The sequence below is a fragment of the Cucumis melo genome, chromosome 11, assembly GCF_025177605.1.
Source record: "Cucumis melo cultivar AY chromosome 11, USDA_Cmelo_AY_1.0, whole genome shotgun sequence".
NCBI lineage: Eukaryota > Viridiplantae > Streptophyta > Magnoliopsida > Cucurbitales > Cucurbitaceae > Cucumis > Cucumis melo.
Window position 1 is genome coordinate 25,934,644 of NC_066867.1, and position 27,907 is coordinate 25,962,550.

General features: G+C 33.3%; 2 protein-coding genes and 1 long non-coding RNA gene across 17 annotated transcripts in view; 1 reads left to right on the forward strand and 2 right to left on the reverse strand.

Annotated features, from left to right (window-relative positions):
- The first annotated feature begins 8,592 nt into the window (after positions 1-8,592).
- On the forward strand, positions 8,593-10,599 carry LOC127151685 (uncharacterized). 2 transcript variants are annotated; one of them, XR_007824771.1, is made up of 3 exons: positions 8,620-9,379; positions 9,476-10,279; positions 10,391-10,599. It is a non-coding gene; the product is annotated as an uncharacterized LOC127151685 (long non-coding RNA). The 2 variants fall into 2 exon arrangements; XR_007824770.1 differs by having other exon boundaries at positions 8,593-10,279.
- A 4,651-nt stretch (positions 10,600-15,250) lies between these two features.
- Positions 15,251-27,907, reverse strand: part of LOC103496244 (membrane-bound O-acyltransferase gup1) — a 28,429-nt gene continuing 15,772 nt past the window's right edge. For 9 of the 14 annotated variants that reach the window (XM_008458028.3, XM_051091605.1, XM_008458026.3 and 6 more), the window contains 12 exons: positions 23,945-24,004; positions 23,687-23,800; positions 23,420-23,544; positions 23,288-23,339; positions 18,838-18,900; positions 18,503-18,612; positions 18,322-18,414; positions 18,148-18,229; positions 16,563-16,640; positions 16,203-16,278; positions 16,031-16,080; positions 15,604-15,916 (listed from right to left, as the gene is read on the reverse strand). In XM_008458028.3, the coding sequence (XP_008456250.2) occupies positions 15,878-15,916; positions 16,031-16,080; positions 16,203-16,278; positions 16,563-16,640; positions 18,148-18,229; positions 18,322-18,414; positions 18,503-18,612; positions 18,838-18,900; positions 23,288-23,339; positions 23,420-23,544; positions 23,687-23,800; positions 23,945-24,004 (942 nt within the window). In that variant the 3' untranslated portion in view covers positions 15,604-15,877. Of the gene's footprint in view, positions 15,917-16,030; positions 16,081-16,202; positions 16,279-16,562; positions 16,641-16,672; positions 17,850-17,871; positions 18,064-18,147; positions 18,230-18,321; positions 18,415-18,502; positions 18,613-18,837; positions 18,901-23,287; positions 23,340-23,419; positions 23,545-23,686; positions 23,801-23,944; positions 24,005-27,907 lie in introns of those variants that run through there. The other 5 variants (XR_539111.3, XM_008458023.3, XR_007824773.1 and 2 more) reach the window with 5 other exon arrangements.
- On the reverse strand, positions 19,764-22,184 carry LOC103496243 (uncharacterized). Its single transcript, XM_008458022.2, has 2 exons — positions 22,004-22,184; positions 19,764-21,881 (listed from the first exon to the last, which is right to left on the reverse strand). Exon 2 carries the CDS (start codon positions 21,798-21,800, stop codon positions 20,340-20,342), a length of 1,461 nt encoding a protein of 486 aa, XP_008456244.2. The 5' UTR covers positions 21,801-21,881; positions 22,004-22,184; the 3' UTR covers positions 19,764-20,339.

A 27,907-nucleotide genomic window follows, 5' to 3' on the forward strand; every position in this document is an offset into this window, starting at 1 on the left:
TTTCTTGGTCTTCCAGCTTGTCGTTTAAAGACTGTAGGTAATATTTTCATGATAGAATCTACAACTCTCCAATCGAAATAAGATCCAACAGGTAGAATACAACCACTCTATGTTGCTGATAGTGTTTCTCTATAATAAAACTCATATACATAAGAATAGATATTTAAATTAAGCATTTGTATAACAGCAAGAGCATGCACACAAGGAATTTCTTCAACATCCTATACTCGGCAACTACAACATCACATGTTTAACTTCACAATAAACTGTTGATTTCCATCCGGTACTTGGTATTCAATCGTACTAATTGGATCAACCTAATACATAAGACAAATAAGAAAAATTAATAAAATAATTACAAATAGATTTCAATCTCTGTATACATTAGATATATATAGATAACAATCTATATGTGCTTATCTGAGACAGGAAAAGAAAAATTGCTATCTTTATTTATCAGATAGACAAAGATAGCAATCTATCTCTAACTGTTCGAGATAAAAAAAAAATCTTACCAATAATCTTCTCGACTTTTCATGTTCTAAATTCAGAACGTTCTCAGCCCAAGAAGTCAAACGACTCTTCATTGTAGAAGCAACTTTACTTCGTTCATAAAACCAATTTTGCAATACATCCCTAATTGAACTAAGCATCATAGCCACAGGTAGTTCTCTAAGATCTTTAAACACTGAATTTACACTTTCGACACAATTTGATGTCATCATTCTTTACCTTCGTCTACGTGAATATGTCCGAGACCACTTCTCAAAAACAACACTACTAAGATAATCTTTGATATTTGAACAAACGGACTCCATGCATTTCATGTGGTATTCAAATTCACAAATGATGTAGGCATAAGCACGTCTAAATAAATATTTATCAAGTAGTGGATCCTTAAAATGGAGTTTCAAGTTACTTAAAAGATGTTTTGTGCACACACAATATTCAACATCAGGAAACACTCTTAAAGCTCCTTTAGGGATGCTAAGATGGCTATCAGAAGCAATCACTAAATTATCCCGTTTTGAAAAACTACCTCGTATCTTTTCAAAAAACCATGTCCATGATACATCATTTTCAAAATCTACAATGACAAAAGCAAAAGGGAAAATTTGGTTGTTACCATCTTATGATAAGGCTATTAATAGGATGCCACCAAGCTTATACTTCAAAAATGTCCCATCAATAGAATTAATAGGTCTACAATATTTTCACCCCTCAATTGATGCACCAAAAGCCATAAAGCAAAGCTTAAAATAACCACTATCATCCATTTCTAAAGCAGTGCATATACCTATAATAATTAAAAACACACTTCTATTAACACAAACAAAAAAGAACAGAAAGAACGTGAAAGATGGTAATATTGGTCTATCTATATAGACTGTGATATTAGTCTATCCACATCTATCTGCAAATGAATTTAAATTTGATATACAAAACTAATCATACCTGGGTTAGATTAAACTAATTTATCAAAGAATCTTGGAATCAATGCATATGATTCAACCGCGTCACTCTGTAATATCTTTACCATATGTTCTTTTGCCCTCCAAACTTTTTGGTAACTTATATTAACTCCAAGATTTGTACGAGCCTTATGCACAATATCTTTAGGAATGGAACGATCAGTAGACATGAATCTAAAATCATCTATTAAACAATTGCCAATTACTATTGAAGAAGCTTGCAAGTGAGGACTTTGAGCAATACTCAATGAACAATCATGGTTAGAAGTGTATTTTCGTAGCATCCACAAATCACTTTCTTATAACGAGATGCCCGAATATATCATTTGCAGCCTTCTTGGAGACATCTAAATCTAAGAGACCTCAAATTTGATACTGTGGTCCTAAATTGAAAGTTGGTCTTCACTGCTATAATGCAAAAATACTTTGAAAGCACTTCTTTACTTTCAAATAAACATTTTTCCTTCAAATCAAAATAATAAGAGATGTCTCTTATAAGTTCATCATTTGAAACAGAAGAAGAAGAACCTATATTCAGTGACATATCAATATTCTTCCGTACACTACTAGATGAAGAAGACATTGCCAAACACTTAAGACTTACATGGACAACTAATGGATGTTTACTAGTTGCATCTTTAGAAAAAGTTAAATACCAAGCAACATCATTGTCTTTCTTTATTGGCATCATAGTTTGAACATTGGTTTTTACCAAAATCAAGTAAAACAGATAATTCTACGGATTCATCTAAATCAATTTGTTCTCATGTCAAAGCAATCAAAGAATTAAACCTGACTTGCATATCTACCAAAATTTCGAACAATGAGTAATTCTCATAAACATTGTAGCCATTCTATTGACCTCCATAAAAAACAACAATAGGAATAGACATTCTAATCTGAAAAAAAATATATAACTAAATATTTAATGGTAAAAGGAAGAATTATATAGATATCTATCACAGAATAAGAGAATAAAATGTACTAAACAATAAAAATAAACACAATACAAAAAATAAATAAACGATCGTGCAAAAAAAATAATAAATACTAAACGATCATTTAACAACAATAAACGATCGTATAAAATAAATTAAACCATCATATAGAATAAACTAAACGATAGTGTTGACTTAGATACACAATCGTTTAAAGACGTTGATAATACAAAATATTGAAAATTTTCGTGTTCATCAAGATGAACGATCGTGTTCATATAGCAAATCAATCGTCTCTATATAGATAAACAATGATGTTGATAGAGGTAAACGATCAAGTAATTCAATGAAAATTATCGTGAAAAACTTCAAACTATTGATCTTCATAATGAAATACACAATTCTTACTATGGTTCTTAAAAGTTCTAAATGAAAAAAAAAAACTTTAAATTCTTACAAACAACAAAAAACAAAAACGACATTCATACTCAAATATAAATTCTTAGTTCGACGTAAACAATCATCAAAATCTTCAATGATATTTATAACGAAATACAGGATGTCTTACATTAATACCTACATATTCTAAACATTATATCTCGACGCCGAAATATATAATTCTGAACGAAATTTTATAATAAACTAAATAGTTCAAACAAAAAAAAATATTTAGAATACTCACCGAAACCAAATCACTGAGGCAGTATTAACAAAACAATATAGACGATCTTGATTGTCCAAGATGACAAGAAGAGAAACGATATGATGGAAGATGATGAATACGAGAAAGAATGTTGTACAAAATTACGAACAAGAGAAAGAATGATCAAGATGAAATATATATAAAAGAGACAAGAATAACTCGAAAACGACGATCGTGAAAAAATCAGAAAAAATCGAGAAGAAGAACTATCTGATTTTAAAAGATCGTTATAAAAGAGTAACGGAAAATAAGGAAGTCTAAAAAAAATAATTTGCTTTAATGGCTTGTTATACGGTCGTAATAGTTTAGAATTTTGTTATATCTATGAAAATTTTCCTATTATTGTTATAATATAATTCTTTTTTACTTTTCATCAGGCGGGGGCATTGTTGCCACCACCCTCTGTCTTTTTATTATTATTATTATTAATTTATTTATTTAGATTCTTTATCTATTTTAAATTTTTTTAATTTACTACTATTATTATTAGAGGTGGTGTTGTTATTATCATCATTATTAGTTTACAATTTTTTTATGCGGCAACCTTGCCGCAACCCCGTTTCTTTTTTTCTCTTTTATTTATTTATTTAGATTTTTCTTTTATTTATTTGTTTGTTTATTAATTCATTTAGTTTTTTTCTTTTTGTTTGTTTTTCCTTTCTTCTTCTTTCCTTATTTTGTTTATCGTTATTATGGTTCTTTTGTTTTTCTTTTAACTTATTTTCATTATTATCATAATAATTATTATTATATGATCTTAAATACGTATATGCATGCATTGATATCATATATTAAATTTATTTTGATAATACTAAAATATTGTTTTGCATTAGTTGATTAACGTGATTTCTTTCCTTACATTATTATTTTTCTTTACTTTTCTTCCATAAAAACTCCGATGACGAAATTAGAAATATCTGGGAGTCTGCTATTTCTTAATTCTTGAAGTGAGGTGATCGGTTCTTTGAGAGTTCAAGATCGATCCCCAATAATTTTTTTAAAATAAAACCTTATGTTACATGTTTACTTTGTTATGCGGTATATTTGATTTTGTTTGGTTATATTGTGCATCTTTCTCTATTTGACCTTTATTTAAAATTTCTTGAAGTTATAAAATATTTTAACTTAAATCACAATTGATTTTGAAATCTTTCTTAAATTTTCTTTTTTAATAACCATTTTTCTAAAGTATATTCTTTAAGTATTTCCCAAGTTCAAAATTAAATTTATATTTCATAAGGTTTCTTAATCAACTTTTTTTAATAACCCACATCGATTTCGGTAAAAAATATCCTACAATGGAATTTAAAAATTTTTGGGAGTCCGTTATTTCTAGATTCTTGAGGTGGTGGATCAATATCTCTGAGAGTTCGAGTCAAGATTTGATCCAAAGAAAAAATGAATTTAATCAATGTTTTAAAAAAAATCTTTATTCGAAGACTAGCCTATGATAGACTTAGAGAAATTGTAATAATTTCTCATTCTCTTAAGGTGAGGAATTTTTTCTCAATATAGTCTAATTAATGAAATATATTCCACTTATTTTATGGGATCAATGGTTCAAATATTGGAGTAATCAGCAATGAAATAAGATATATATATAAAAAATCTTTGTTTTTCTAAATGAATTTTATTCAAGATATTAAATTTGGTCACCATTTTCTAAACGGGTGTTACGCGGTGCTAATACATTTTCCGTACACAAATGACTCCCTTACTCAACTCTAGTTTTTTTTCATATATCTTTTTTTATTTTATTTAAAATTATTTACTTTATTTCAGTGATCAATCACACTGTAAAAAAGATTAATGGCGACACCCTTTTTTTGGTTTTTAAAATTAACCCTTTTTTAAAGGATGTCGGTCGCTCCACGTCGTCTTGGGTACATGGCAATATATATCATGTCATTTTCTTTTGTTTTGCATTATTTTTCATATGTTCCATGTAATTTAATAATTTATGATATATACTTATTATATTTCATCAAAGTTGCAATAATTTTCATATATTGGAAATTAATTTGTAAAATCTTACCATGATTGAAACTGTTTTCGATTTAAATATATCATTATATACCCCATATATTTAACATAATTTTATATAATAATGTATGTGTGCATACCTGACAAGAAATAATACAAATATATGAATTACTGCTTGCGTGTCATTGCAAATATGCATAAGTATATAATGATCATATAAAAACAATATTTGAAATATGCACTAGTATATAATAAATATGTGTCACTACTTATGTATTCTTATAAAAATCATATAAAAATGGAAGTGTACATAATGAACTAACACAACATAGAATCATTTTAAAAATGCAATTGCATATACTAAGAAAGTGACAAGAACTTCATTATATATTGTATACTATATTTCATAATTCAAGAAAGAAAATTAATAATATGAAACTAATAATTGAAGGAGATGACCGAAAAATTCACAGTGATTTTTTTTTATCGAAAACTTAAACAGATAAAATAATATGATATATGTACTTACTGGATAAGTGGACGAAAAAATAGTGAAAGACGCCAAATAGGAGATGATCGAAAAAATAAATATTGATTGGAATTTGAATCAAATCAAACGAAATCAGGTGAAAGACAATATAAAGTGGACGAAAAAATGGTAAAAGATCACACTGGAAGTAGTAAACCGTAGATAGAAAACATTTATTCAATGTGCAATTAAGACAAAAACATTACTCTTGTAGAAAATGTTCAATATATCACCACCAAATTTGACTAAAATATATACCATAATTAATTTGCATTTAATATGATAAAAATAAGATTAAATTATTGTATATTTAATTTATAAAATAGATAAATTTTAAGATTCATATTAAATGTGATATAAGTTAATAATTGTATATATTACTATATAATTTTTTTTTGAAAATATATTATGTGTAATTAATGTAAGAAATAAAATGGTCATTAAAAATCTCGAACCTTAGTTTAGAAAATTAATGAAATTTTGAGACATTTTTGTAAATTCATGTTCAAAGTAAGTCTTCTATCTAAATCTTTCAAAATATTAAGGAAAGACGATTCTTTTAGACATGGGTACTTTTTTGTATCGGACTTTTTTGCAAAATGTGAATATATTGGTGACAAATTCCCCTTTTGATTTCGTTTGGTTTTTCATATTTTTCTTGATTTTGTATGTCTAAAAACTAAGAAGAAAGAATTGTAAGAGAATTAAGCTTTTATTTAAAATGTGTGCAGATTATTAACAATAAAACTGTTAGTTTGTTATAACAGTTTGATTAGTTCAAGTTAGTCACGTTCTGTTTTGTAGTTATTAGTTGTTAATTAAGAAGAAGTTAGCAAGTTCTTCTATATACGAACTTGAATGTTGTAAATATCATGTACAAATAATAAGAAAGACTTTTTCAAGAACATACCTCTCTTATTTGATATGGTATCAGAGCGTTTTCTACAAAGAGAGAATTGATATTCTTTTTATCCGAACGGTCATATTACCCTCGTGCAATCTTCACCATGACAACATCTGAGAGTTCACTGTCTGAAAGTTCCAATGCCTCAACTCCGATTACCTCTTCTGAACTCGATGCCCAATTAAACCCTTTCATTCTTCACCACTCCATTATTCCGACCACCAACCTAGCATCCACAACACTTGCAGGATCAAGCAATTTGTTCTTCGTGAAGCAAAGCAATGAAACTTGCGTTAGCAGGGAAGAATAAAATTGGCTTCATAACAGGTGCGATCTAAAAACCATCATAAGGTAATCTTCTTTCGGCATGGAAATGTAATAATGATGTGATAGCTTCATGGATCATCAATTCCATTTCAAAAGAAATTGCTGCCAGCTTAGTCTACAATGGAAGCGTTAAAGAAATGTGGGATGAATTAAAGGAAAAATACAGGCAATCTAATGGGCTACATATATACCAACTACGAAAAGATTTAGTAACCACTACCCAAGGAAACCTTTCAGTTGAAATATATTAGGCAAAGTTTACTACTATTTGGAAAGAACTCGTTGAGTATAGACTGCAAACTTTAGTTTAATGATTATACAATAAAACCCTAACATTCTATATAACAATAAGTATCAAGATATTTGAACTAGATGATTTTACAAATTAAATTTAGTTAAAAAACAACATACCTTGATCCATGAATAATCTTCTTAAGGAATTGTGTTTCTCTCACCTGAACTTCCTTTATAACTTAATTTAGGTTTCTTGATGGGAAGAATAAACTACTTAATGAGGTAGTGAGAGGACTAATCCTTAAGGTTCTATTTATATACATCACCCATCATAGTGTTTAATTAGGGCATTATCTTTTAACCTAATGGACCTAATAATCAACCCAAAAAAGATAAATAACATATTATGCAATTGGACCACATTATAATAATATTATATCTAAAATAAATATAACATAGACCCATGGATGAATGTACATGTGAAGGGTCAAAGAAGATGATTGAATTTCTAAATGTTGAATTCGTGATGATATTCCTTATGGGGCTGAACGAATCTTACTCCCAAATCCGAGCACAAATTTTGCTCATTGATCCCTTACCGCCAATAACTAAGGTGTTTTGTATCATCATCCAAGTTAAAGACAAAGATCCATTGAATCCTCTCCTTCTATTAAAAGCATCGCTTTGATGACTAGTGCTGAGAAAAGATTCAATCCTGAAAGATCCAAAAAGAAAGACACACTACCAATATGCACTAACTATGGGTACAGAGGCCATATTGCTGATAAATGATACAGATTACATGGATGTCCACAAGGATATAGATTGGCAAATAATAATTCAGTATATCAGAGGCAGAGTAACTCTACTCAAACTAAAAATGAAAAGATGGTAGAAGCTCCCAAAGGTAATCAATTTACGTTTTTTTGAAAGCCTTAATAATGATCAATACTCATAACTCTTGAGTGTGCTTCAAACACATCTTAATGCTTCATAAAATGGTGAAAATTCCAAAGCATAAACTACCCACATAGCAAATACTTGTCTCTACTTCACTCATCAATTCTTCAGTTTGGATCATTGGTTCCGTTGTGTAATGCCCCAAATTTAAGGTAAATTTATTTTTAATTATCTTAAGTTTAAATTTGGTAATTTTTGGTGTTATTTGGTTGATTTATTTGATTTATGAAGATTGGATTTTATGAGATATTAGGAAAATATCTAATTATTTTAGTGTTTGGAGTTAATGAATTAATTGGTTGTATTTGAGAAAATTTGATTAATTATATAGTTGATTGTATAATTAATTAAATTTTGAAGGTAAGATAATTATATTATGTGGATAATATAATTAAGTAGGGATAGATAATTATATTATGTGGATAATATAATTAAGTAGGGATATTTATTTTTGAAAGATAAACATAATTGGTTTGGAGAGAGAGGGAAATTTGAGTAGAAAGGAGGATTTAATGGGTTTTAAACGAAGAGAGAGAATAAATTTGTTTTATTTGATGAGTTTGAGAAGAAAGGAAAAGAAAAAGAAGAATAATAATTAATATTATTATTTTTAGTTAAATGGGACAAAGAGAGTTTGGACTCCATCTTCTTCCTCTTAAAAACCCTAAAAGAAAAACCCTAACCCCTCAATCAACCCGCCGCCACTCTCCTCCGTCCAGTAGCCACCGCGAGTCACTGTCGGCCGCCGCATCTTCTTCGTCAATCGAAGCCTAGCCGCGCATCCCAATCATTCGACAGTCACGTCGTCGTTCGCAGCCGATCATCCGCATCCGCCGCTCTCCTCTGCCGTCAGTCGCTGCCCCAACCCCAACCCGCGTGAATCCGTATCGTGCAGCCAACCCGAGCCAATCTACTACCCCGAGCTTCCACCCGCAGATTCGAGGTGAGCCTTACCGCCGTCAGCGTCTTCATCTATATTTCGTGTGTCGCCGATAAAGCCTAGCTGCGTCAGCCATCCGTCGAAGCTCTTCCGTCGCAGCCGTGAGCAAGCATGTGCAAGCTACCATTCCCAACCGCGCTTTATCTTTTAGTCGTGAAGATCGAGCCTCGCCTTCGCCTGAGCCACGCCAGCCACCCGCACCTTCGCCCGAGCTGCGCCAGCCACCCGCATGAATCCGAGACGCGCCCCAGCCGTTGACCTTCAGCCGAGCCGTTTCCCTATCAAATCGAGCCGCCTGTTTTCCTTCAACTAAGCCACCTAGGTAGTTTTTCCCCTAGTCAAGCCATATTGAGCCACCAAGCTTATTTTTGGCTTTTTACCTATTTTTGGTAAGTTTGAGTTGGGTTTTGGTTAGTGCCCGACAAATATTGATTTTGGATCCTAGATAATTTAATTATGGATTTAACTGAATTTTTTTATGATAGATCAATTGGAAGTTGAACTGTGGAACCTTGTCCTAAATTAAGGTAAATTAAGGTTGAGTTGGATCCGACCTCCACTTTGAGTAAGTTGAATTAACTTGATTTTTTTTATCCTAAATTAACTGCAAATTTAGTTATTTTCTTAGCATTTTACCCTTAATGTTTAGGATCTTTCTTGGGAAGCTTGACCTAGCTGTAATGATTTTAATTCTTTCGATTAAACTAATCTCCAAGTAAGAGATTTTACGACTAGACTTTCGACTGAAATTAAAAGATCACATGTGTGTATGGTTATGCATGGACGATAGCTTATTTGCATAACTCGATGTTATTTATTATGACTGACATTGTATTGATGTTTGATGTTGATGACTGATGTCATGTTATGACTGGTAGTATGTTGATGAAGACGACTGCATTATGCTTATGATTAAGATATTTGGATAAGTATGTTATGATTGTTATGTCATGCATGCCATGTTTATGATAATATTATGACACGTTACATGCTATGGATAGGGTATATTGTTAGCTTCACCTATTAGAGTCGTACCCACATGGGTGTCCCTCGAGATCACCACCTTTTATGATTGTGTAGCTCGACGGGATCACCAGTCCACTATGACATTGACATAGACATGATTATGAGTGATTTGACGGGGTCACTCACAGTCCGATTGTCTTAGTGTTCCCTTTGGGTACATTAAAGACAATTTTGTTCTAGATGTTCCTTTGGGTTCACCGAGGACCAGATATATTCCTACGGGACCACAAATTGCATGTGTATGGGAACGTGCTAGTTCAGAGGTACTACCTTTACAGGACTCTAATAGGAAGTTAACATACACCTAGCAGGACTAGTAGTGGGTCCCTTATTGAGTTTATTTTATGCTCACTTTTTCTTGTTTAATTTTACAGGTAAGAGTAGAGGGAAGCTGGTGAATGACAAAAAGTGACCGTGGCGAGCCATAGGGATCATTATTGCTTTCGCTTTATGTCGTTTGATCTGATGCATTATTTTATTTTATTTTATTTAAAACTAGATAGGGCCCGAGTTAAGATTTTGTTAAATTTTATCTTTAAAATATTTGTTTATGATTTTAATAAGTATTTGAGGTTTTGTTTTATTTTCTATTTTTTTTATTTAAGAAATTTTATTATCTTTTTAATTAGTAATGGCCTCAGCTTAGTATAAGGAGTTGGATCGTTACACGGTGCTTCTTCTCATATATGCCATGACAAATCCTTGTTTAATAAGCTTCACAGTATCAAAATATGATAGTCATACTGCTTACTAAAGTCCGTCTAAAAGTTGAGTACACATGTGACATTCCAATAGCAAAACAAGTGATTTTAAAATATGTTTTTTACACTCCTGAATTCAATACAATTTACTGTCATGAGTGCTCTTCTTAAGGATAAGAGATATTCTATATCCTTCACTAACTCTAATTGTATCATTCAGGACAAGTCACAGTTTCAAAAATGATTGGGAAGATTAAATTAATCAGTGGACTCTACTTGCTCAGAATAAAGGACGATAAGAGTAAAGAGTTTTCTACTCGATCTACTGCATTACTATGTAAAGCATCCACAACCACATGGCATAAACGCATGGGACACCCCTCTATCAATAAAATAAAAGAATTGTCCAAAAGGATAGAGATTTCCGATTCTTTGAATTGTAAAGAAACTTGTCATGTTTGTCTCTTAGCTAAACAGAAACGTCTTTCATTTCCAGCCTTGAATAATGTTGCTGAAAACATATTTGACCTTGTGCATTGTGGCATATGGGGTCCTTTTAAAACTCAAACTCATGTAGGTCATTCTTATTTTGCTACCATAGTTGATGATAAGTTAAGATATACTTGGGTTCATCTTTTGAGAAATAAAAACAATATTCTACAAGTCATCCCTTGTTTCTTTAAACTTGTTGAGACCCAATTTTCAAAGGTGATTAAAAACTTTCGTCCTAGCAATGCTCTTGAGTTAAATTTCAAAGAACTCTTTGCTAAAACTGGAACCAACCACCAGTTTTCATGTGCTTACACTCCACAGCATAACTCAGTTGTTGAGAGAAAACATCAGTACCTCCTTAATGTTGCAAGAACTTTGATGTTTCAGTCCAAAGTTCTCCTTGCCTTCTGGGGAGAATGTGTTCTGACGCAGCTTACTTGATCAATTGAACACCCATGGTTTTGCTCTCACTTTCACCACTTTATTCAATAAAGATGCAGATTACAACATCATAAGAACTTTTGGTTGTCTTGCTTATGCATCCACACCATCAGTGAATAGGTCCTAGTTTGATCCAAGAGCAAGACCATATATATTCATGGGATTCCCACCAGGTATGAAGAGTTATAACCTATATGACATAACTAAGAAGAAATTCTTTGTTTTCAGGGATGTTTTATTCTTTGAAGAGTTATATCATTTTCACTCTATCAAAGAAGATGGAAAATCTATTTCACATGACTTCATTGAACAGTTTGTCATGTTGTGCCCTCTTTTTGACCACCTTGAAGAAAAAAGTATTACTGAAAATCCCATCAATAATACTTCAGAAAATTCTCATGAAGATAGCCACGGTGTTGATGGTTCAAATTCCCATATTGAAGCCTGTAATTCCCACATTAAAATGTTGTAAATATCATGTACAATTAATAAAAAAGACTTCTTCAATAACATACCTCTCTTATTTGATACAGATCAACCACGTGGTAAATCAACCCTCTTCGCTAAAGAAAGTAATGTTATATTTTTAAAATTAAAGATAATTTTTAAATCTGTAGAGTTAGTGGGCAATTTTGACATTTACAACTTGTTAATTGTTAATTTATTAAATCAAATTTCCATTTTACCAAATTTAAAACTAGTTTGATATTTTTACAAGGGAAACTTTAAAAAAATGTTATTCCTCTTGTTGGCTCTTTTTAAAAAAAAAAAAATAGAAATAGAAAATTTAGATATTTGGTTTGTGGATTTTAATTTTTGAAAAACAGATTCCTTTGGTATCTAATTGAGTTTTCTCTTTTTCTTTTTAATCTTGAGAACGATTTTGAAATCGTGAATGAACTTTTTAAAACAAAAGGGAAAAAAACATTTTTAAAAATTGTGGTTGATTTCAACCAAACATACGTGATCACTAGTTCAATGGTGAACGACATTTGTAACTAAAACGGGTTTGATTCATAGTAGGCACAATTGTTTCTATTTATATTTTTTCACTTCGGCACGCTATTTACATTTACTTTGTAGCGTAGGAATGAGCTCTATATGGAGTAATTATAAAATTACTTGCAAAAAAGAAAAAATAGGTGGACTAGAAAGATTTCTAAAAATAGAAAAGTTTCTTTTTTTTTAGGTTTTGTTAGTTTTAGTTAAAAAAAAAGTGTTATTTTGTATTGTCTATGTTGTTGGCTCCGAACAGTGATGTGAAGATTTGAATCCAAGACCTCTTACCCACAGATACAAACATATGTCATTTGAGCTAAGCTCATGTTGGCAATATCTTTTTTCCTTTTCAATCATTTTAAAAAGACTGAATTTAGTATATACATTTTCCTAAATTGTAAACCTGAGGAAAATTGGTAAAAGCTTTTGGGTATTGAAAGTTAAATTGTTATACATTGTGTTAAAAATGAACTATTTATCATTTTAGTTTTAGACAACATATCATTTCGGCTAACCCCAGTTGACTTACTCAACTTTCCCATCAGGAAAATTGAATGGAACGGTAAAATTTGAGTCTCCGGATGGAAATTTAGCAAAAAAAAAAAAACGAATTTAATGAGTTTTACAACAAATATACTAGGCCACATATTTTTTAATTTAGGATCATTTCCATTTTTTCCTTGATTATATAGTATTTTATGGTTTTCACATATATATTAGCCAATATCTGAATGTAATGTTGTAGAAATTTGATTTTCTGAAATAGTGATCGTTAAAAAATACCAGATACCATATCTTCAGAAGGTGAATTATGTGTATGCATAAGTATACACTAGCATATTTCAAAGTATTAAAAGTAATGAGAATGTACTCTAATATACTTAAATTGTAAGTCATTGCTAAGGTACTCTTATACATAAAAAAATACACCGTGCGCAAAATATGCCATACTTGAAGACAACAACTTCCATAGAGGAAATACAATGTAAAGTAACTATGTTACATATCACACAAAAGGAATCTTGTCCCTAAATATGATAGCATAAATCGTCAAATTCTAATTATGGAAACATACAAGTATTTAATTGCAAAATAAAGAGAGTTGAATTTAATACCAATAAATTGCAATAGCATAACTCCAATTTGTTGAATATAGAAAATATTAGTTACCATATCTTTAGAGGGTGAATTGTAAGTGTGCCTAAGTATCCACGAACATCTTTTAAAGTATTCAAAATAATAAGAATGTATTCTAATATATTTAAATTGTAAGTCATTGCTAAGTACCCTTATACAAAGTGAGAATAGGCTATCAAATATTGATAAGAAGAATCCTAGCACAAGAGTTGTACTAAAATACATAAGCACAACTACCTTCTTTTTAAAAAAGATTAATTATCTTAAATAGATGTTAAAGATTAATGAATCTTTATTAATAATTATCTTAAATAGATGTTAAAGATTAATGAATCTTTATTAATTGTCATTAGCTAAATACTAGCAAGGAAGAATTGATAAAGATGGTCAAACTAAGTAAACAACAAATGACCGAACAAAATGAGAAAAGGTTTACAAAAGAATCAGTGACAACAAGCATATGGATATATGCAGCTCGAGGGAAAACACGCCCAAAAATAAAAAACAATGAAAATTCTCAGCCAGCAATGCCTTCGTTTGACTTCATCTTAGCCAAGCTAAACTTGGGACTTGATGGAACTTTTATTTGACTTACGACTTCTAGTTACTTTTAATTCGAAAATCTCAGACCATATGATTTTAGGAACTTTTGATCTAGTTTAGTTTGATTTGAGAATTATTTAAACTATTAATCTTTTCACGAATGATTGATTAAATACACCTTGAATTGGCTTTTTAAACACAATAAAAAAAATGAAAATTAAAGCCGTAACTTTAAAATGGAAAAACAACCCAACAATGAAAAGAAAAAACGTAAAATATAAATTATAAAAAATGCTCCACAACTTTTAAATTTGTGTCAAAAATATCCTTAAACTTTTACAAGTTCCAAAAAACCCTTATTATTTGTTTTAAATGAAAACGTTAAAGTTCTATTCAAAAATACTTGAACTATTAAAAAATTACACAAATATCTTTAAACTTAAAAATTTTCAAAAATACTCTAATTGTTTCATTAACGCACCTAAACCATTAGCATAAAACTTCACAACATTTAGATCCTAAAATCCTTTGGTACTTCTATTATTGTCTTTAGTTATTTATTTACTTATGCTATACAAAACAATGAGGATTTTTTTTTTATTTGATTAGTTATTATTTTAGTATGTTTTAAGGATAAATTTTTATTTAAATATTGTGATATTTTATAAAATTTTATATTTTGGCCAAAAAGTTTGGTTTGGTGAAAAAATTACTGTAAAATTTTGATCAATAAAATTATTTTTTAACTTTTTAAAGTTTAAAGATGTCTATAAAACTTTTTAATAGTTTATAAGTCTATCTTTAAAACAAAATTTCAACAATCTCCATCTAAAACTATGATAAGGATATTCTTGAATCATTTTCGAAAGTTTAAGGACATATTTAAAACTTTTGAAAGTTTAAAACATTTCTGACCCAAGCTACAAAATCTAAGAGCATTTTTTATTAATTAACCAAAATTATATTAATCTTAAGGGAAGTTCAGAACACTACACTTTGCAGCTACGAGCACCATCATTCCCTAGTTTTCATTGATCAGCCAGTCAAAAAACTCTCCAGCAACTCCAACGGCGATAAAATTCATAAAACCAATCGACCGAGTTTGATATGAACAATTTTGGTTTACCATCTCTGTTTGTTGGATCGTTCCGACCATGCCTAACACCTATAGAGAAACCCCAGTGTCCTAAATTTTCAAATCTTCAATAAAAGGATAATCTAAAGGTCACAATATAATTCATCCATATGTATATGTATCTATGCATGTATATATGTATGTAGCTATGTATGTATCTTTATATATATATGATAAGGATAGTTGCAACATGAAAAGTGAGAACAATAATCATATGTTCATTTCTTGAAATTATATTTTCCCTTTAAAAATTTCTTAAGTCTCGAAACTCCTCAATAAGAATATCGTTGCAAATTAATCCTACTGCATCATGTATCATATGCTCACATACCGTTGTCGATGTTTCAAGCTTCAAAATTGAACTCTTGCACTTCACGCTATAGGGTTTGTCTAATATCATTGACAAACACTTATTACCACTTCCGTTCAGCATCGCGAATGTGAAACATGAGCTGCCAAAAAATAATAAGAATAATAATAAATAAACGGAAGAACAAAAAGTTCCACATTGGATATGATACGGTATAACTTGATTTTCAAAAGAATGAGAGGATCTTTGTCATTACCTTTGTCCCCACATAAAATGTTACAAACATGCCACCAAGAACAGGAAATCCTGTAAAAATTTGTTACTCCGTTTGGTCAGAATGGCTTATAAGTTCTTTTTTTATAATAGATAATTGCTTCACAAGAAAAAATAAAAGAACGAAAGATTCTTATGCGTTACTAAGAATGAACCTTGTTTGTTCAGGAATCTAGATCCCAAAGAATTGATGCCCGATGGTCCAATAACATATCCAACTAAGTTTGCAACCTGCATAAAGGAGATCATTAGGTTACATGACATAAGCAAATGCAGTATTTGATTCCCTTTCTTGAAAGACATATTTGACACCACAAAAATACTATGATCGATCAAATTGGGAACATATAAAATGCCAACCTAAGTATATATCAACTGGTTAAGGTATATACTTTGAATTGTTCATAAGACAAGGTTCGAAGCCCCACACCCCTACATGGTATTGAACTAAAAAAACATAGAGCTTCTCTTGAACTAAATGACAAAAAACTCTGATAAGATAGCAATGGACGTACCATGAGACAAGTGATTGTGATGGCACCAGCAATTGCACTAAGTTCTCGAACAACAAACTCTGTAATAGCACTCTCAGCCTGATAACGACAGTAATAAGAGATCGAGTTGCTAAGACATTTTCAATTTGAAGGAAACAAGATTTTTTTATAAAGAATGAAAGAATCAAACTATAGGGGAAAATAAAACATTCTCAACTGCCAAGATAACTTGGGTAACAGACGACTTTTCCGACTAGCAATGACAATAGTAAGCAATATAGTAATGGAAAGACCTTCATTCAGACACCAAAACGTAATAAAATACGCATTCCCATTTCTTTCAAGTCTCTGCCAAAGAATAATTTAATTTGTAGGCTCGGAAGTAAGCCCCTTCAACTTTAAAAATATATCTACTAGTAAATTTACATGGTTAGCCATATTTTCTTCAAATAATTTTTATACATAAGATATCTACAAATACGAAGTATATATATGACTTTTTAGGAAAACTGCAGATTAGGTCCTCGAAGTTTGAGTTTACTAGCATTGTAATATCTGAATCTACAAACCCAATATTTGGCCCCTACCATCAGTTTTTTTTTTTAATAAAACAGATGTGACAATCCAATTTTATCAAGGAAACAATTTCTTTGTTTTTTAAAAATAAAATAATAGATTTAATGTTCTTTTCATTCTTTTTCTTTTCCACTCCTCTTTCTCCCTCCTCCCAACCTTTCCTTTTCCATCAATGGGGGTGCCTCCATTTTGCCCCTTACTTTTCTCTTTTATTTTCCCTTCCTCCTCCTTCCTCCCTTTGCACACATTTTTTAAACAGGAAAAAAAGAGAGCACGGAGAGGGATAAAGCAGGAACGGCACATACCCCCTCCCCCAATATGCTCTCTCCTCTCTCCTCTCTCCTCTATCCTTTCTCAACCTTAATCCGTGTTCCTTTGCAAGTTTTTCCAGCCTCTGCCTCTCAGTTTGCAGCTGATTTCGTTTATGACATATCTACAAAGATTCATCAAGTATTATTGATTGAACCTGGTTATTTCGTTTATCCTTGTTAATTTGTCATAGAATATTTATATATATATAGAGAGAGAGAGAGGAGCTTATTAGTCTGTTGTCCTTATTGTCAAAATACTATTCTTAAATTAATTCCTCAAGCATTATTAATTGAACTTGATTATTCCATTCCCCCTCAAAGAATGTTTCCTACATTTTTAGAAATTTGCGTGTCATCACGTCTGCGCCGTGTCTTGTTCCCTGAAGTGACAGCAGAATTATTTTTCTCTTTTAGGAAATAGCTGCATGTGAAAAGAGAATTACGTTATCGGGGATTTGCAGTTTAATGCTCGGTTGAGTACACTTATAACATCATCCCTTTCTTTATCTGTTTGTTGTATATATTCTTGTATCTCATCGCACACCTACAGTGCATACTTTGCAATGATTTTTAGATCGGACAAGAAGAGAGTACAAACCCCAAATCCTTCTGTACAGTAAATACTGATTTTGTAGCTAAATGAGAAAAAGAATAACGTAAGAATATTGAGGTTAATATAGTGATTCGCTGTAAATGAACTAAAAGAAAAGAAATATCACCTTGAACGTACTCACTGCTGACTTCATGACCATTTCAGGAACAAAGAATAAACATGTCAACCATGCCCACCATAGGAGCTTCCTGCATCGATGGAATATTAACCATACATAAGCTGTATTTCCATCTTAAATCACTGAATAGACCATGGCTGATAATATGAATGCTCCGCTTACCATTCTAAATCATGCCAGATTGCAACAAATGTGAATACGATCCAGACATTGAATGCTTTCCTTTTGGATCCCCCAAGAGGAATGTACATATACCTTAAATGACATGACAAGAAACACTTTCAAGTCAGATAAAGAAATAGAAGATCCAAACATATATAAAATCAAGAATCTAGGTCGACACCTGACAAGCCATTTGTTGTAAGACGCATGCCAACTTTTCCAGAATCCTTCTAAGTTGTAGCAATTATTGATGCACCTTGGCATATTTTCCGGGACATCAATGCCGCATACCTATAATAATGAAATAAATGAACCACTCAAAAACGAATAATAAACCGATAAGGACTGCAAGTTTAGTCCTAATTCCTGAGATGGGGAAGTGCATGGTATTATAATAAGAGGGTCCAATCAATAAAGACTTAGATTGAAGAAGGTCAAAGAAAGTAGATAATGCTATTGTGATTGACACAATGTCTCTATGGAAAAAAGTACATGCAACACTAACAGGTCACATACCAGGGACCAGAAGCGAAAGTATCGCCATATGAGAAAAAACTTTAGCCACATGAAATTTAAGACCTGTCACAGTAAAAATGTCATGCCGTAAGAGTGTTAAATACTTAATTCAATCATTCAAGGAATAGAGAACGCATCCTAGAGGGCAACTCCAGGCCATTGACATTGAAAACAGTTCAGTTTTGGATTCATTTTCACTCATCTATTTATTGTATTATTTTCTTAAATAAAATTAAAAATAAAAATTTTAAATAAAAAATTATTAAAAAAAAAACTTTCATTATACAAAATGACACAAGAGGAGTGTGTGAGATTCCTCACTTTTATAACACTATAATTACAACTTTGGCAGAAACAGAAGCAGCACTCTATAATTATATATTTATAGAGCCAAATAACAGTAGCTACAAGATAATAAAGGAAATAACATGGAAATAACAACAGAAAAACAACAAAACATACCCCCCTTCTCTAAAGACTAGGGTAGCCTTCCTCAGCCGCAAATGGTTTTTCTCACCACGATAATCATAATAAAATTCTGACCTACCTTGATCCCTCCCCACTACTATTTATAGGACAAGCCTCTAAATAAGACAAATGACATTCTCTTGTAGGGCCCACCTGCACATTCCACTACCCACGATCTCATTCTAATTCTTTCTTTCGAATAGCATACAACTGATTATCCCTCAATACTGCAAACACCATTCCTAAGTGCTTCTCATGCTCAGTTATGTCCAAACTGTAAATGAGTATATAATCAAAAAAAAAAACCAGTACACGTCTTCGGAAGTGTTTAAATACCTGGTTCATGAGAGATTGGAAAGTGGCTGGGGCATTCGTCAACCCAAATGGCATGACCAGGAATTCATAGTGGCCCTCGTGTGTCCGAAACGCAGTCTTCTCAATATCCTCACCTTTCATTCTAATCTGATGATAACCAGATTTTAGATCCAGTTTTGAAAAAACAGTGGCCCCATGTAGTTAGTCTAGCAATTCTTCAATCACGGGTATGGGGAATTTATCAGCTATTGTGATTTTGTTTAATTTTCGGTAATCCACACAAAACCTCCATCCACCATCTTTTTTCTTTACCAGCAGCACGGGACTTGAGAAAGGACTATGGTTGGGTCTGATTATCCCTGCCTGGAGCATTTCATCAACAAGTTTCTCTATTTCTTCCTTTTGAGCATGGCCGTACTTATATGGTCATACATTGATAGGCGTTTGTTCCGGTAATGTGAGGATACGATGGTCTATAGGTCTCTTGGGTGGTAAGGTTTTTGGTGTGTCAAACAAGTCGGTGTACTGGTTTAATAGGAATCTGTCATCGGCAAATCATTTTCTGTCTCATAATTCTGCCATTCAATTAAAAATCCCTGGTCCTCTGTTTCCCATGTTTTCTCTATTCTCTTCAATGAGCATTCAGCTCTAACGAGGGAGGGATCTCCCTTGAGAACCACCTTGTTTTCTCCAATCCAAAACACCATTGTTAATGAAGGCTAATGTACCTTCATGGTACTCGTTGTATCTAGCCATTGCATTCCCAAAACTACATCCACTTTTCCCAACTCCACGGCTAGGAAATCAGCTACTACCGTCAGTCCCTCCAGCTTGATCTCGACTCTTCTGCAAATACCTTTTCCCTTACAACTCGTGCCATCTCCAATGGTAACTCGAAATTGAGTGTCGCTTTCCATTGGTATCCTTTTCTCCTTGACCAACTCATAGTGAATGAAGTTGTGGGTTGCCCCACTGTCGATCAACACAATTATCGCTTTTCCCTTTACTTCTCCCTGCAGTTTCATAGTTCCTTTGGTGGTCAAACTAGTAATGGTTCGATATTCGATCACAGCTTCTTCTAAGGTGTCTAATTGTTTGAGTTCCATTATCTTTTCCCTTTGTGTTTCTGAGTTTTCCCCCTCATCTGCACTTTCTTCTTCGTTCAGTATAAAGAGCATGAGCTCCCTTTTTTCTTTTATCTTACAATGGTGCCCATGAGAGTATTTCTCATTACACCTAAAACAGAGTCCCCGTTCCAGCCTTGATCTAAACTCCGCATCAGAAAGCCTTTTAACTGGTGGATCCCCTTTTTGATAACTTCCTTTTAGAGGTATGGTAATCTGTTTCATCTGGAACTCATTCTTCCTCGGGTTCCCTTTTTCGTTGCTCACTGGGGCCTTAGTGTTAGCTGGTTCCCCTCCTTTGTACTTATGAATCCCCAACTCCGCTCGTGACAATTTGAGAGCCAAATTGCAGTCGTTAACCAGTAGTGCTTCCATCATGCACTCTTCTAACGTCTGAGGATGTCGACTAACCACTTCTGCTTGCAATGTCGGTTCTAATCCTGTCAAGAAGGCATCACGAAGTACACTCTCTGCCATGTAAGGGAGGGGTGCTGAGTAGTTCACAAAATTTTTGACATACTCATTGTACGATCCATCTTGTTGAATCCATATAAGCCTGGCCCCCAAACTCTTCTGTCCGGTATCCCTAAAGAACTCAAACATTCGGGTTTTTAAATCCTCCCATGATTCTACTTTCTTAGGGTTGTGACTCCATCTATACCAATCTACTTCATCTTGTCCAAAACTCACCACAGCCACCTTCACTTTCTCAGCTTCCGAGAGGTTGTTAATTTCAAAAAAATGCTCTACACGATATACCCAGGACTCTGGATTTTCTCCCAAGAACATTGGCATCTCCAACTTCTTGTACTTGCTCCGATCTACTGTGTTTGTGTTCACCTCAGCCGTGACATCCAACTCTTCCATTTTGCCTTTTAGCTTCATGACGAATCCATCGAAGGTGCCTGACTCCTCCTTTTTCTTATAATATTGGCTCTCTCTCATCTCTTCCGCCAGCCTTTCCATGGTTTTTTTCATTTCGCGCATCATCTCCTTAAGGCCCAGTACTTCTTTTTCTGTTCCTTCCAGCCTTTCTTCCACTTGTCGCTGCGCCATTAGTCGTGTAATCACTCCCAGCTTGTCGTGGCTCTGATACCAATTGTGAGATTCCTCACTTCTATAACACTATAATTACCACTTTAATGGCAGAAACAGAGGAAGCACTCCGGAATTATATATTTATAGAGTCAAATAACAGTAGCTACAAGATCATAAAGGAAATAACATGGAAATAACAACAGAAAAACAACAAAACATACCCCCCCTTCTTTAAAGACTAGGGTAGCCTTCCTCAGCCGCAAATGGTTTTTCTCACCATGATAATCATAATAAAATTCTGACCTACCCTGATCCCTCCCTGCTACTATTTATAGGACAAGCCTCTAAATAAGACAAATGACATTCTCCTGTAGGGCCCACCTGCACATTCCACTACCCACGATCCCATTCTAATTCTTTCTTCCATCCAGGCTGTCCTGTGGGATTACTTTCTTGCCCTTTCTTTTGTACACATTAATAATAGGAGGCCTCACAGAGTGATAGAAGATATCTACCTTAGACCAGATAAATTAGAAAATGTTATATTGATTGGCTGAAAGTAAAGTAAGAGACTAATTCCAAAAATCTTAGAACTGAAGACAATAATTTGATGCATCAAAACAATTCCAAAAGTAAACCATCAGAACTACAGACGTGGACATATAATGTGACTTGCATGCAATGTAAAACGGGTTTATTCTTTTCTTTATTTTCTTGTAATGAAAACAACTTTCATGAAAAGGCATGGTTTATTCAATGTAAACAAAAGTTTATATACATATTTTTTAATGAAAAGGAGAAAAGCTTCTTTATTAATATATAACTCAAAGTACAAGAGAATTATACAATACCTTTTTTTTAATCACAAAAATTTAGAATAATCCTTATATCTTAATTTTATATAACTTATTTCTAACATGTCATAAGCATACTTTGCAATTGAGAACTTTTTACATAGCAAAGTCAGAACTGGAAGACTTCACGAAAAGGAGTGAAAATCAACATCTCCTTGGTCCTTTCTTGCAAAGATACATTTATAAGACAGGAAGATTGATGTGGTAGGATAGAGAGTAAATTCATATTAATCTTGGTTACATCATTGGTTGATCCTTTCAGTTTTCTAGTGGGTTTTAATTTGCACTGAACTTTCAGAGAAATCCTCTCATGTATTCTTCACAACTTTCATTCAAGTAAAAAAAAAAATTTGCAACAAAAACGAACTTTATGGCGATGAAATGGAAAGAGACTAGTGTTCCAATTACAATGAAACAAAAGAATAAAAAATACATGAATCATAGAATCTAGAATCTTGAGATCAACAAGTGCAGTCGGATATCTCAACTAGGTTGACATATCCTCGTAACATCCCAATACAAATGAAATCCTCTGTAGTATCTCAATAAACATGTAGAAAATAAAAAAACATTCCAATTAAGACAAATGTCATGAATAGGGTAATTAGCATAGAGTTTCTATCAAGATAATCGTTTGTGTTGTGATCTTACCCCATATCCAATAATGAACACGTCCAATGGAGATAGTTGTTTCCACAAACCACTGACAAAATAAGATAAACAGTTACTACACAGTTCAAATAGAAAAGGAGCTGCTAACACCTTTGTTTGTATATAATTCACCTGATAGCTAAGGCATTGTAATGAAATAGATGCGTCATCAGTTCCATTAGGAGAAAGCTGAAAGTCCAACGTAAACCATACCAAGCCAAGTGTCTAAGTTTGTAGTTATTCTGTGGCACATCTAGCTACAAGAAACAATTACTCCATCTAAAAGATCTCAGAGTGAAATTTGAAAATAAAAAAAATAAAATGAACCAAAACCATAACTGCAAATGTAAGGGCAAGGTAGGTTAAGATAGAATCAGAAGCATTCAAATAAGGGTAGACCTGCGAGGCAAAGGCATTAAAGCTAACAATTGGCCCAGCAAGATAAAGAGGCGCGTAGACCAAGTAGCAGAGGTATATGGTAAATGTAAATTTGTCATCTTGGACTCCTTTCTCCTGGGTAAAAAGACAAGTATTTGGACGTATCAAACAAAACCCTCAGGCCTCATCATTTAATGATCCACTAACTAAAAATAAAGTTTTTTTTTAAGAAAACTAAAAGTAAAGTTATACTTCAACCTTCAGTGAACATCAAATAACCTGTAAAAGTTGGTAGCAAGTTCCTCCTGATTTACAAACCTCGCAACGTTGATTATGCTTCTGCATTCATCAAAATGTATACAATAAGAACAGCTTTTTTCCTTTTTCTTTTTCTTTATTATTTTTTTCCGGGGGGGATGCATTTTCGTTAGGAGGAACCGAATTTTTCACTTATTTTGTGCTTGTTAAGAAATATAAGATCAATTACTAAAAAGAACAAAGAATTAGAAGAGGAGATACAATGAGATCTAATTAAGTGGATTAGAAATGCTTGAGGAAAAAAATAATGACTTCATCGACAGTCTTGAAGTAAAGATAGGATAACACTCACTCTAGTGCAAATAGACGCAAACTCGACAACCAAACTTATCCTTAAAAGATTCCCTTGTTTTTCCTCGATCATAAATTTTAAAACCATAAAGAAAATGCACTAGTGCCAACTAGAGGCCTATTCGGGAATTCCTTTAGTTTCTCTAAGGTAAGTACTCTCTCCCCTTTCTCCTCTCTCCTCCCATCTCTCCCCTATCTGGTTGCCAGCGTCTCCTTCCAGCCAAATCCGACAAGTTTCAAAACACAAAATGGAGGTAGTTAGCTGCAAAGTAAGTCAGTCGCACTATTGCATTTGGAATGACGAAGGTTGTGTTCACATTGAAGATGTGGAAGCCTGCAGAATTCTATCCGTTTCTGAAAACCATCTCCAATGGATTTTGACAGCATTATCGAAGTTACTAAGAGGACCAGCGGACGGTTATTTTCAAAACTTTGGCGAGATGAACGGAGGAAGATTGAAGATTTCAAAGTTCAAAGCAAAGATTGGTTGGGTCCTAAGCTGTGATTATTGGCCTTATTCAGGGGGGTCACTCCAATTTAAGAGTGTGCACAGGAGAAAACAGCAGGGTTGGATGTCTTTTTGCAATATGCTGAATAAATTCGTAGCAAAAGAGGACTGTGGCAAGTCTCCCTTAAGCAGAAAGAAGACAGGTTGTTGAAGGATTTGGAAGCCTGTGACAGGATTGCTGAACAATTTGGTTTAAACGATGAAGAGTTGGCCCAAAAATCAGCCCTTCAAGCAGATTCGCTAAGTGTTTACAGAATTGAAGAGAGAAATTGCATCCAGAAAAGTAAACTAAAGTAGTTGGCAGTAGGAGATGAGAACACAGTCTTTTTCACAGATATCTTAATGCAAAAAAGAGGAGAAATTTAATCACGGAATTGGTGGATGAGCAAGGCACAGTAACGAAGTCATTTCGAGATAATGAGAGGCTTTTATTGGGATTTTTCGATGGCTTATATAAAAGGATTCCAGGGGATAGATGCATCCCTTACATTAGAGACTGACCTTGTGTCAGTATTAATCAGAATTCGCTACTTGTCACTTGTCACCAGGTTTTCAGAGGGGAAATCTTCAAGGCAGTCAAAGGCACTTAGGGAATCTCAGACCGGATGGTTTCACCGTGGAGTTTCTAATGAAGCACTGGCCTTTGACGGATCTTTAAATTCCAATGTTTTTCAGTTGTTGAGAGGTCCTTTGCTGCCTAAGAAGCCGAGGCTGATTTGGTAAACATGGTAAAAGCTCTGTTGGCAGAATTATGGCTTGAGCGCAATGAGCGCAATTTTTCACGACAAGAAAAGGGGCTGGATTGGCACATTGGACATGTCAAAGAGGAACACAGCAGCCTGGTGTCCTTTGAATAAGGAATTCAAGGATTATTCAATTCAGAATCTATGTCTAAACTGGACAGCCTTCATCCATCAATCACTTTAGTTGGGCTACTTTTATGCAATCCTCAGAAGACTCGAGACTTCTACATCCTTCACCACCCCCCCCCCCAGGAAATCTCTTCCAGTTTTGTTATCTTTAGGAATGTACTTTTCTGGAGGCCTCTGGGGTTGTATATCCCCTGCATTTTTCTTTGTTGGTAGGGGCCTTTGTTGTCACAGTTTTATTCCCCTTGTGTTCTTTCTTTACTTTCTGTTTTGTTTTCCTGTGACTATGTCTTCTGGTTTATTTGGTACCTATATTTTTCTCTGTTTGTTTCTATGGGATATGATGATGGCACTAAGGGAGTGTCGATCTAGTTGAGACGTCCAAGTGCGCTTCTTGATCCTAACTTTGTAGGTTTTTGTACTATTCTCATAGTATAATTCTCTTGTAATTTGAGTTTTACATTAATAAAGAAGTTTGTGTCTGTTTAAAAAAATATATATTATACATGAACCAAATCACTTTTTCCCTTAAGATGTGACAGTGTGTTCTGAGACCATAGAAGAAGTAGTAAAGAAATACTAATGATTGTTGATTTTGGTAAGAAAAACAAAACATCTTTTATAGAAAACAAACTACAGTGACAAATGAAACATACAAAAAGGTTAATTCCCATTAACAAGAATGAATGCAGATTCCCACTGATTTGGATAATGTGAAAGTGGAGGGTCCTCGGATATTAAAAAAAAGAAAGAGATTCTTTAAAAGGGGAGCTTGCTGAGCTGATACGTAAAGTTTTTGTAAGTTGGGGTCAAAAAGCTAAGGTGGGCCAAGAAGGGAGATTGCAATACATTTTTTTTTCCACAGAGTGGCTAGCGGTAGAAGAAATAAAAACAGAATCGGCCCTCTGCTTTTGGAGAATGGGGAATACACTAAAAATGATAAGGAGCTTGGGGAAGAGATTCTTCTCCTCTCTACAAGCCCATTGTCACAGATAAGCCTTTTGTTAATGGCATTGGTTGGTGCCCCATCTCCTCTAGGGAGGATGTGGATTTGGTGGCTCCTTCTCTTTGGAGGAGATAAAAAGGGCTGTTTCTGGATGTGAAAGGAACAAAATCCCTAGCCTGGATGGTTTGTCTATGGCTTTTTTCCAGGATTATTGGGATTTAATTAAGGGTGAGCTGGAAGGAGTCTTTAAAGAATTCTTTGAGAGAGGTATTCTAAATCAATCTATGGCTAAAGCTTTCTTGTGACTTTTTCCTAAAAGAGAAAAAGCCGAGAGTAAAGGAGTTCAGACCCATAAGTCTCATCACAAATGCCTACAAGATTCTGGCTAAGGTTCTTGCCAATTGCAGACACAGGGAGCTTTTGTTGCTGGAAGGCAAATTCTTGACCAAACTCTTACAGCCAACGAAGCCATAGAGAATTTTAGTAACAAGCTTAAGAAAGGTGTTATCCTCAAATTGGATTTTGAAAAGGCTTATGGTCACGTAGATTGGGATTTTTTAGATAAGGTGTTGACCAAGAATGGTTTTGGGTAAAAATGGAAGATGTGGATTTGGGGATACATTAGGAACGTAAACAATTATGTTCTCATTAATGTTACTCCTAAGGAACCAATTAAGGGTTCTAAAGGCTTAAGGCTTTGTTGACATCTATGCCCCAATTCATGCTCCCAAGGTGGATTTTGTGTTAGCAAGTTTGGTCTGATTGACATCTAGGCCCCAATTTGAGAGGGAGTGTTGGAAATAAGAAGCTTTGTTGACAGCCAATAATCCCAAGGGTATTTTAGTCTTTTACTTTATCCTAAGTTTATTTCCTTTTTTGTATTAGGGCTTGCTAAAACATATAAAGTTTTCTTCTTTTGTAACTTTGTGTGTGAAAATAATAAAAGACTCTTTATCGTAGTTCTCTCCCTGCTCTAGGGTTTTCCGCATAAACATATTGTTCTCTTTACTACTGCTTAACAAAAGACCCTAACATTGTTTGCAAAAGCATCAAGAAGCTTATGAGAGATTTTCTTTGGGAAGGAATGGATGAGGGGAGGGGAGGGGATTTCATTTGGTAGCTGGCAAGTTGTTGAGCGATATGTGAATTGAGGAGGATTGGAAATTGGTAACTTAAGGTTGTGTAACAAAGCCTTGTTAGCCCTTGAGTTTGATTCTTTAAGGCATAGGATCATTGTGAGCAAGCATGGCTCTACTCCCCTTGAGTGGTTGGCAAAAGGGATTAAAGGCACATGCCATCCCTGGAAGGAT

What these genes read in the sequence shown, in the direction of transcription:
- LOC103496243 (XM_008458022.2), bottom strand. Translation starts at nt 21,800, where the DNA reads ATGGCGCAGCGACAAGTGGAAGAAAGGCTGGAAGGAACAGAAAAAGAA.